General features: G+C 39.0%; 1 protein-coding gene across 1 annotated transcript; it reads right to left on the reverse strand.

Annotated features, from left to right (window-relative positions):
• Nucleotides 1–353: 353 nt before the first annotated feature.
• Nucleotides 354–8,927, reverse strand: LOC133720442 (uncharacterized). Its single transcript, XM_062146738.1, has 11 exons — nt 6,479–8,927; nt 6,048–6,287; nt 5,595–5,724; nt 4,541–4,693; nt 4,160–4,395; nt 3,748–3,817; nt 3,143–3,349; nt 2,445–2,680; nt 1,851–1,929; nt 1,581–1,721; nt 354–1,071 (listed from the first exon to the last, which is right to left on the reverse strand). Exons 1-11 carry the CDS (start codon nt 8,791–8,793, stop codon nt 859–861), a joined length of 4,020 nt encoding a protein of 1,339 aa, XP_062002722.1. The 5' UTR covers nt 8,794–8,927; the 3' UTR covers nt 354–858.
• Nucleotides 8,928–11,232: the final 2,305 nt, after the last annotated feature.

An 11,232-nucleotide genomic window follows, 5' to 3' on the forward strand; every position in this document is an offset into this window, starting at 1 on the left:
TTATTATAAAAGAAGAACAAAAGAAAAAAAAACTATGATTTCACGCATGAAAGGGTTGTGAAGAAGAGCTTTCATACTCCCAAGAATAGAAGATGGACACTACAGAACAAGTGTTTTTGAGGTTATCCTTCCTCTTGGAAGCTTGATACCTCACTAGCTTGGAGTGCTAAAGGCTTCTGAGGCATTTGAAAGTTTGATGTTTCTTAATTGTGTTCTGTGAATTGGTTTGTTCCACTGGTTCCTCCGTTGTTTGTTCTTGGGTTTAATCTCTCTTTTTCTTTTCTTTTTTCAATAACCCATAACATTAAGGAACAAAAACCTTGTAGAGATGAAAAGCAAATGACAACAGGAAGTAGACTAGCAGGGAACAACTTTTCCATTATGAAGCTTTAAACGTGCATTTATAACATCTGGGAGCACAAACAAATTACCCAAGAAAAGAAAAACGTTTATACAAAAACAAGTAGATTTTACAACTTATCCTATTTCTTTTCCATCGAACCCAACAAAATATCTTCTATCCCGGCTAGCACTTGCTGAAGATCAAATGTGCAGGCTCAAGTTGTCTGCTAACAGTAGTAAGTTATATATCCAAACATTGCTGTCGTATTGAGATAACTAATTTACCTCATCTGTTTTCCTGTAAATTATATGGATACCAAGCTCAAGATCTCCATATCTATGAGCAGTTAGCTGCGAGATGAAAGAAGGCGGGTGCTTTTGAATGAATGCATTCATATGGAAGTAATCCCTGACCACCAGCTGCCAGAACCACAATCCCAATTGATTGGCTATGAAACCTAGGGCCACTCCAAAACCAACCCAGAACTCGTACAGAACTCAATTCTCAAGTTCCTTTTACCATCGTGAATACGAATCTCCATATGTCTTCCAACCCTCCCTACTGTTCCGACAATATGAGCTTCTCTCGAATGGAGAGCTATAAAAATCTGGTTTTCTATAGCTGCTGCGTCTAGGACTCTGAAAATCTGAAGACTTTCTGTAGACGCCACGTTCCTTGCTTTCCTTTGCTGATTTTCTTATGTCTTCCTCAAGATCATATTCTGAGCGCTGTTAGCAGAAAAAAAGGGTTTTGGTTAGGGCTACATCCTGACTGAAGTATCTGCACTTCTAACAAGCTTACTGCTCTCAAGCAGGATATGCTATTATCATCATGAAATCTAAAAGGACATCAAAGTTTAATGGTTGTTCACTTTATTGACAGGTACAGAACTTCGAATTATGAATTAACATCTTACTCTACACATGATGAATTTAAAAGGAAAACAAAAAAAGGATGTAAAATGGAAATTAAGTTGAAACTGCAGTTGCTGGACAATTTCAAAACTTAAAGTTGTGAAAATGGCATGAAAAAGAGAGAACATTTGGAGTCTTTAAGAGAAGAAAATATTTGATATTGTGGGAGGCTAGGAGCTGGCAAAATTAGTATGTTCTGTAGATTTAATGATATATGATCTATAGTATGCAAAGATGCAAAAAATGGCTCCCCTGGTGCTAGTCAATCATTCATTTATTTTAAGTATGTAAACTCTCAAGTAGGATATCAATCGACACGACACCTTGTTGGGATCTGAAAGTACTGCATATGCCTCTCCGATCATTTTAAAGAGTCTGTCAGCATCCTTGTGAACCTCGAGAGAGATTTCTTTCCAGAGTTGCCCTTCATCTCCACTCTCACTTCTTGCCAAGAACTGACCAGCCTAAATAAACGAAAGACAGAAAAAAGAAAAAGAAAAAAAAAGGATCATCAATTCAGAATTACATAAGACAATCCATCATCGAGAACTTTATCGAGGAAGAAGAGTGAACGGGGTATAGAAATTTAAAACCTTGTCGGGATGATGCTTGAGAGCAGCCTTACGGTATGCCTTCTTAATGTCAGAACTTGTGTCAGATGATTTAATTCCCCTGGAATTGAAATTAAAATAAGCAGTGATTTGCATAAGCCTCCAGGAAATAAGATTGAACATCCAGAACTCAACTAAGTCAACAATAACAACTTGCTTGCAAAAGTGCAACAATTATCTCAAATTTCTATCTAGAAGTTTTTCCATTTAAAAGTACTAAGAAACTCCTAGTTAGCTTTAACAATGACATAACTGCTCAGGACGGGAGCATATAGTTTTTTCAATTTATACTTTCGGACCTTTGATTTTTCCGAAGGAATAAACATAACCGCTCTTGTGTCATCAAAGTTTAACGTGTTGAAGACTTTTTGCTTCAGTAGTCAAGATATGGAGTATCAGAACAAAGTAAGTTTTTGATACCCATTCCAGAAATATTGTGGTCATCTATCTATTAGTTAGAAATCAGAACACTAAATACTTTTGATTCGGTTGACTTTTCTAAGCATGATTCTTGAACTATACAGATTGAATAAAAACTAGGTTTTTAATAAAGGCATTAATGGATTAAGAACTTACAGAATGAGGTAAAAATTCAAGGGGATTCCTTTCTTAGCTTCTTCTTCCATTAAAGGCATACGTCGATAAGAGTTCCGTAATTCTTGTGTACGGCCATTGGAGCTACCTTGTGAGGTAGGTTCTTTGGCCTTGTCACCAGATTGGTTTTCCAGTACAGAAATAAGTCTTTGGAGATCGCTAGCAGCCTGTCCATAGTCCCGTATCATCTCATGTAAGGTAGCTCTTCTAGAAACTGCCTGTTAAGAGCAGGAGGACTAGTCAACAAATCACATAACTGTTCAAGTTTAAAGCAATTCTGTGCTAAAGATAATCAATTCATTTGATGAGAAATCAAAACGAGTAATACCCCACAATGCCTCTCATAAATCATAGTTAAGGTAGGCGAGGGTGAGCATGTACATGGAAAGAGTTAAAATCAAATGTATCAACTTGGCTTTTTTTTTTTTGCAAAAATTAGGAAAAACAATTATAACACTTGTTCCAGTAATCAAATTAATAGCATTGTATCTCAAACATAAGAGCCCAGAGAATGAACTAAATCAGTTAAGTTACACGCATTTGTCCCTTCCAGAAATTACGTCTACCATTCCCGACTGGTATATCAGATATCACCTTAAGGTCCATTAGTTATCAATCTTAAAGAAACAATAATAATCAAAAGTAAAAAACGGCAGATGAGTATACTGGAAAAGGTATACCTTAACATAATGTCCATCAAGAGCTATTGCAAGACTGCAGTCAGCAATGGCATCAGTAATTTGACCCAAAGCTTGGTGTGCTGCAGCACGGTTGCACAAACAGATTGAAGAAAATGGCCGAGATCCAATATTGCGAGATAAAGCAACAGTATAATGCTCCACTGCTTCTGTATATCTTCCTGACCTAAATGCTTCATTCCCTGCATCCTGTTTTTTAAAGGATAGTACGATTAATTCCTACTTTCAGTTTGGCTTCAAAGATGAATGCAAATGCTCTAAACGATGGGCAGAAACAATTCATTAGACTGATAGCTGAACCTTGTTCAAATCAAATTTTTACCAATACTATAGTACATTAGAATGACCAGCATTTATCTTAAAGAAGGTTAGACATGGAAGTCACTCAGGACAAGCAGAATTGACGCAACTAATCTTCTCTTTTGTACTTACAAAAGTCACTCAGCATATGTTAAAATTAGATGTTGATAATTGAAGAAACACGCACAACACATATTAAGCATGACAACAAGGTCACAGTATTTGTGTGGATGCCTACTAATCCTCCATCCAAGTGAGATAATAAATTGAAGCAACAGAGGGCTTACCTTGTGGCTTAACAGTTCACGTATGGTGACAGCTAATGAAATTGATGATTCCAGATTCTTACTCGCATACCTGTAGTTAAATTTAAACTCGGTAAATTCCAGCCACGACATTAATAAAACGAAAGTCCAGATTGAACTCAAAACTATAGAATTGGTTCTGCATCAAAGGCATTTTGTATCACCCATTTTGTTTTTCAATTTTTAAAACCTCCCATTATAGGAAGGAGAAGATACCAACTATAGTGGTTGCAAAGACCTCATCAACCAATCTTGCTGAAAAGAGATTACTAGTGTTATGAAAGGGAGTATATCACACTCCTAAGAGTGAGTAGCACTTTCATAAAAGAGGACCACCACTCTCATTAAAGAGAGTTGTGCCAGAGATTTAATTGTCCACGTCATTGTGTATTACCTGTCTTTGATAGATCCCACTTGCTCTAGCTTCTCAAGTAAATCAAGAGCTGCCTGAAACCTTCCCAAATGAAAGTAAGATTTGGATATGAAGAACCACCTCCACAACCTAGCATATGGATGATCTTCACATCCAGCAGTATCCATATTTACTACACTGTTCAGCGAAGAAAAGTTCTTCTCAGCAAAATACATACTCTGTTCACACAGTTGAATTGCCTCTTCATATCTCCTCAACTGCAAAATGCCACCAAAAAATAGAAAAATACTGAGACCACCAAACAATTACATCTACAAGAGTAACCAACCACCAAAAGACCAATTGATTCAATAAAAGAAACTAAATAAATAAGTAAAGACTAATATGTTCCAAGAGACATACCAAACACAAAGCCTCTGCCTTCATTTCAAGTAACTTTTCCGAGTATTCACTAATAGACAAGGCCTCAGAAACAATTTCCAAGGCACTGAGAGCTGCATCTGTAGTTCTCTGTTCCAGAAGCTTGGCAGAGCGATTCGTATACTCAGCCACTTTCTGCAAATAAGGTACCACATAGATCACTGTCATAAGATTCCCTAAGCATGCGAAGACTGTAGGTGTATATGAACTGAAGACCACATACATCATGTCAAATCCTACTAACCCAATGGATCTATAAGGTAGATGCTTTGGCTTTCAATTTGAAAATCCACCGTGAGAAAGCTACTGGGAATAGTTTGCTACATTGTGTAATACTTGCTCTAGATGAACATGAGTACAGGTAAGTTATTTTTCAAAGTTCATTTTTTTTTCCTCTCTGTTTGGTAACAGACAGAATTATATCAATTCAAAAGTGGCCAAGGCATCCACTGAGATGAACTCCCAGAAATACCAGCACAAATACCAATCAAAGAACTAACAAGATGCTGCATTCCATCCAATGAATAGCAAAAAAGGAGCTATTCTTAAACCCAAGAAATTGAAGCCCAAAAAGATGCCCAGAAGCAGACTCTATCCCATAAGATGTCAAGCTCAACCCCACCCCCAACGACAGCATTCTCAAAATTTATGTTCCTCCAGTCACATGTTCTTGCTGTGAAGTTGGAAAATGACTAAATTAAAACTTGTATTCAAACGCCGCACCCATAAAATAACCTCAGTTAAATTGTTCAAACACAGCACTCACAGATACACTCCAGACCTATATACCTACAAGCTCATACTGCATGATTATCTGGCAAAAAAAAAAAAAGGAATCTTATTTGCATGCCTAAAATAAACAACAGACATTTCAGGAAAAGAAATTCTTCTCCATCATTCTTTTCTGTTTTTCCTTGGCTTCTAAGAATAATCACCACACTCAAGCTATAATAACTAATTGATATATAATGATAGACAGGAGTAAACAAGTTTTTACATCCCCATTACAAAAGAATGACAGGAAAAGATGCAGTACCTGAGCCTTTTGTATGCCATCAGCAGAATCAATTACAATTCTCCGATCCAAACACACACCAGTTCCGGATTCCAAGCAATTATTAAAGTACCGTTGGGCATTTTCAACTTCGCCGAGAAGAAGATGGAAACTGCAACCCAAAATAGGAATCGTATTAAGATAGCATAGAATATATTTAATATGCATGAATCACAAGAGCAACAATGCAGCAAAATACCGGATGATGTCCAGTTGGACATGAATAGACCATATACTCCACACACAAAAAGACAGTTACAACCGTCAAACGGAGTTTATGAGGAGTTTAGCAATTTGGAACTCAACATATTCCTACAAACCTTGATGAATTTTGAGGGGAAAAGCTTAGAATAATCAGAAAATGAGAGTTTCAAGAACCATTGTTAACTATAACTAGGGTCAATGTTTCTCAAGGGTAAGGAGGCCAAGACTTACTTTGCAGCTCTCATTTGAACTTTGAGAAAGTTGGGGTCTAGTGCAGTGGCCATCATGCAGTCCCCTAAAGCTTCCCTTATCCTTCCCATATACATCCTTGTTGCTGCACGATTGCTATAGCATAGTAAAAGAGGCTTAAGGCAGCTTCCCGATCTTTCACTTGAAGGTACAGAAACTATTCCCTGTGTGTAAAAGTCTTCAGCTTTTGAAAAGTCTTTGTTCCTATAAGCTTTGTTGCCCCTGCAGGAAACCAAATCCTTACAATGTGAGAGAACATGAAAATAATCTCTAATTGACCAACAAAAAAAAAAGTCTCCAAGGTTACATATAAATATATATTAGAAATCATATCCAAACAACTAATGGTCCAAGAAACTATTTCAAAGACAAAGTTCTTTAAGAAATTAAAACCAGTCATTAAATATAATCACCTAATTCGCCACTTCTCACAAGTCTCATGAGTAGCCTCAGTAGAAGGGATATGCACTTTCGGTACTTGTTCATGGGGCTCAGATTTTCCTACCGCATCAAAAGACAATGGTGTGCTAGAGTGGGGTGTAAATTGGTCAGAACCTCCAAACTGAACATTTGGACTTGGAGTTATAACAAACGTATTAGAACCAACTTTCTTCTTATTTTTCGCTCTGCGCAGAAGACGCCTTGCCACTATTGGACTTCCTTCTGCAGAAGATGATGCAACAAAGGTAAATGTTTTCCTCTCCATATTTTCCAAACCAGAAGCAAAACACGGTGTTCCACAATCCTGTTCTTGACTTTCTAAATTCACACCATTATCAGCTCTAACGTCTTCTGAATCCTTACCAGCATGACTGATACCATTGGAGCTAAAGCAGGGAGTTTCAGCTCCAGAACCAGACCCTTTGGAGGAACAATTGTCAACAAATATTCTTTCACCATGATACCTAGAATTCTCGTCAGTGGCCTTACCATATATCTGATCACCTTTAGCGGCAAATTCTCCCTCATCACCATTAGGTCCAATAGGAACTGTTGCATCGGAGCCACAAGGTGCAGTATTACTGACTAGGTGGAAGGTGTCATTAGACACTGTAGAAGATTCCCTCGAATGTGGATTAGCAACTGTAGTTTCCTCATATGGAGAGAAATCCATGGGTGAGCCACATCCAGGTGAGACTGGGGTTTCTTGGGAACTACTTTCCTTGGGAACATTATCTTGTGCTGGCCATTGCTTACTCAGAGAAGGTTTCTTCAACTTTCCCCTTGTTTTCCTTGATCTCTTGTCCCTAACCGATCTACCCTTCATACTGATGTTTGATTTATTTATTTCAGGAAATAGATTTTCTTTGAGGCAAGCAGGAAACCGCAATGGAGTGTTGAAGTCCTCAAAGCACACTCCAAATCCATCTGGAGAGCTAGTAAAGCTACTTTCATCTTTACCTTTTACTCCACCCGCAGAAGCTGCTTCAGAAACACAACCATTTAGTTGGATGCCAAGACCAATTGATGAGAATGAACATGGGCCAGCAGCTGCATTGGGTTTATTAATTTGACACTCAGGAAACTGGCCTGCATCAACACTATCACCAAGTCCTGCCTGAAATGTAAACTCAGTGGAACTAGAAATCCCACTGGTGGTACCAGCCGTGTTACTTTCGCTTCCAAATACAACATGGTCAGTACTTTTATGATTATCTCCACAAGTTACCTCACTAGTTTCAGATACAAGATTACACTTGCTACTGAAATCAGAACTCAGATTATCATTCCGACTGTTTGAATTGGACTTGCAATCTCCTTCATCACTTGATTTCACCTCATCTTGACAATTAGCTACCTTGGAATCCGTCAAACTGGAACCTTTCTTACCGCTGCTTCCAAATACAAAAATGCCCTCATCATGAACCTTGTCTGAGCTCCAGCGCTCCTCACTATGAAATTCGAAAGAATTAACTTTCACTTTCTCAAACTCGGTGTCACTCTCTACTCTCATCTTCCTGCCAACTTCATCAACCACTTTTTCCATATTCTTTCCTGAATTCAAATCTGAACTTGAATTAAACCAACCGGAACCAAACACAAAACCAATACCACTAGAGTCATTACCTGACTTCCCCTCATTTTCACAATATTCACTCTGTCCTACCTCTGCAGCACACCCAAAATCACCGAGTTTCTCAACACATTCTGCCGATTCTCCATTTTCGGCACTCAAATTCGGAGCTGAATGGTTCTGATCACACTCGAATATCTCTTTTCCACTCTGATCAGTGTCACATTCTCTCCTCTCCCCACACGAACTCGGTCCCGGAGGATCATCCTGCTTAGCACTCACACTCTCAACCTCACCGAACTCTCTACCATCCCCACTATTCACCTGAGCCCGCTCATCAACACCACTCAATGTAGCGCCAAACACAAAACCCACACCACCACTCGGAAAACTGAACTGATTAAAAACACTAGTAGCAGCACCACCACCACCACTTACCGAGCAAAACGGGTTGACCTCCGGCCCAGCCGTCTCAGCCGGCCCAGTTCTCGACCCCGCATTCGCCTGCTGCTTCCTCCTCTGCTTCGCCAACCTCGGCCGCGGCCGAGCTGATCGTGACGGCACATTTGGACACGACGGACCGTCGGAACCAACAGCATTGAAATTGAAGGGGTTAGAGGAAGGCGTCTCCTCCGATGAAGGTTTAGGGTTTTGAGGATTGCCGGAGGGTTTAGAGGTAATCGGGGACCGGGCGTCCGCCGCCGCCGGCGACATTTCCGGCTCAGTGCGAGCTGAAAATTTAGGGTTTCGGAATCGCTTAGGGATTATATAGAAAATTAAATTAAATTAAAAAAAAAAAAAAAAATTTAGGGCCTGTGGAAGCTGCAGAGAGAGAGAGAGAGAGAGAGAGAGAGATGTGGAGAAAGAAGAGCGGGGGGGTTTTATTTGCTTCAGCTTCTCCGTTTTAAGTCATACTTGAGTCTTGAGACAAAAGTGGTAAAGGCAATTTAAATTTGGTGACGTGTTTCGCTATTTATTTACTTTCTAGGTTTTAACTCCAACAACGGACCTTCTTTGCTAAAGGTTCCCTCTGCTGTCTCGGAAGTTATCAAGCGGTCTCCTCCTCCTTCTAATGCGGTTAAGCTCAACTTTGATGGCTCGGTCTTCTCTGGTGGTAAAGCAGCCTCTGGTTTCGTAATCCGAGACCATCATGGTCTCGCTCTTCTTGTTAGTGCCCGAAATCTTCTTGGCCTCTCTATTGTTTCTGTTGCAGAATGCTCGGCTCTTAAAGACGGTTTACAAGGTGTGTCATTCGATATTGAATTTGTCATGCCCCGATTTCCAAGTACAAATAATAAACCAAATAAACAAACGCAAATACATCGGGCGTGATGATTCAGACATTGACCCTAAACACCAGGGAAATTTTTCTTTTTAAAACAAGTTGTACACTAAGTTTTGAACTCACAATAACTCGTTTTTTAAGTCATATATTACATTACACAAGTTTACGAATTAAGTTGCGTTAACAAATTAATAAGTAAACGCTCTCTCAGAGCTTTACTACAAAACGGAAGTCTGAATAAAGTTCAAAGCAACAAAATTAGCCTCCGAAACAGTTGCGACAGCAAGACTCCTACTTCAGCCACGATTACTCTGACCAGCAGGATCAACCCCTACACCATTGAATAGTGCACCGGGTTGCAACAACAAACCTGGTAAGCTTTGGAAGCTTGTGTGAGTAAATGAGAACTTAAAACATTTTCCAGGATTGTACTCTTTCTCAATCACCTAAAAAGACAATACATTCATGAACCTTTTCTAAACTCGATTATTTTCCCACGAGATCAAGTTACAAACAATATTAATCATAATCACAAACATATTATTTTCACAACAAAACTCAAGTATTCCCAAATATATATATATACACACACACACACACACACACATATACAGATCCTATCCAGAGCGGAGCTCCGCTTTGAAATTAATTTAGTGAAGTTCAAGTTTTTGGTCACTTTTCGGTCGCATATCCACATCTCGACCGTTCAGTTTTTAGGTACTAGTGTATAGATCATCTCTGCAAATTTTCAGCCAAATTGATGATCGTTAAGGCATTGATACCTGCTATAAAGCTAGTACAGTTCAGGTTCACAGATTCAGTCCGTCCATTGGTTTAAGCGAGTTAGATACCTTAACGATCATCAATTTGGCTGAAAATTTGCAGAGATGATCTATACAGTAGTACCTAAAAACTGAACGATCGAGATGTAGATATGCGACCGAAAAGTGACCGAAAACTCGAACTTCACACGTTAATTTCAAAGCAGAACTCCGCTCTGGATAGGATATATATATATACGCGTAGTCATCTTCTCAAGAATGTCACTAATACCAACTATAGTTTACACTTTACTAAATCCGAAAATCATTTTATATAAACATCTGTTTTAACTTACCCATGAAACGTTGACGATCAAGATCATATATTTCAAAACAAATATTTATTTAAAAAAATATGATTTTACAAGCTAACAATTATTTCTACTAAAACTAAAATATAACTAATTTATCAACCGAAAACACGTGAGATTTACCCACCTTGAAATCCAGCTGCGTCTTCGCGCAAATGGGACTAAGCACAATACCACAAAAATCCACTCAAAATGATCTTGTACACACCTAAGCCACAAGGTTACAACTCAGTACAATGAAACATAAAAAGTTTTAAGTTCAAAACACGAACTTCGAGTAAAACCAAAGATTACGTCAATCGAGACAAAACTTCATCCGAGACCACCCAATGTCTCTGGAACACTTCTGAGATCGATTTATCAAAACAAAAAGACGATCCAATGGTCGGATCTTCACAGATCGAAAACCGAACGAACTGAGACTACGAAAAACCTAGCATGTTACAAACGATCAAAATAGGACACAACCCATATATCAACATGCTCGTATCGACGGGTAGAAGATAATTGAGCAAAAACGCAGCTCCAACAAAGACCGGACGCGCCGCCCCAAACAGCTGAGCATGGGCCCCACGCGCCGCCCAACCGATACCAAAATCTGGAGGATCATCTCCTACTAACTTGTAGAGCACATCAAGGGGAGCAACTTTCATACATGGGACTAAGACCGATTCAGCCTAGATTGAGATAGATCAAGCTCGAAAGTTTTCGGCCGTTGATATTCAAATAGTGATTC

The sequence above is a fragment of the Rosa rugosa genome, chromosome 7, assembly GCF_958449725.1.
Source record: "Rosa rugosa chromosome 7, drRosRugo1.1, whole genome shotgun sequence".
Classification (NCBI taxonomy): domain Eukaryota; kingdom Viridiplantae; phylum Streptophyta; class Magnoliopsida; order Rosales; family Rosaceae; genus Rosa; species Rosa rugosa.

Bases quoted from the DNA above. Each gene is read 5' to 3' on its own strand.
- LOC133720442 (XM_062146738.1), bottom strand. From the start codon at position 8,793: ATGTCGCCGGCGGCGGCGGACGCCCGGTCCCCGATTACCTCTAAACCC. The intron at 6,288-6,478 runs GTGATTATATTT...GGTTTCCTGCAG, and splicing joins TGTGAGAAGTGGCGAATTAG to GGGCAACAAAGCTTATAGGA. The intron at 4,694-5,594 runs GTACTGCATCTT...CCTTATTTGCAG, and splicing joins ATGGCATACAAAAGGCTCAG to AAAGTGGCTGAGTATACGAA.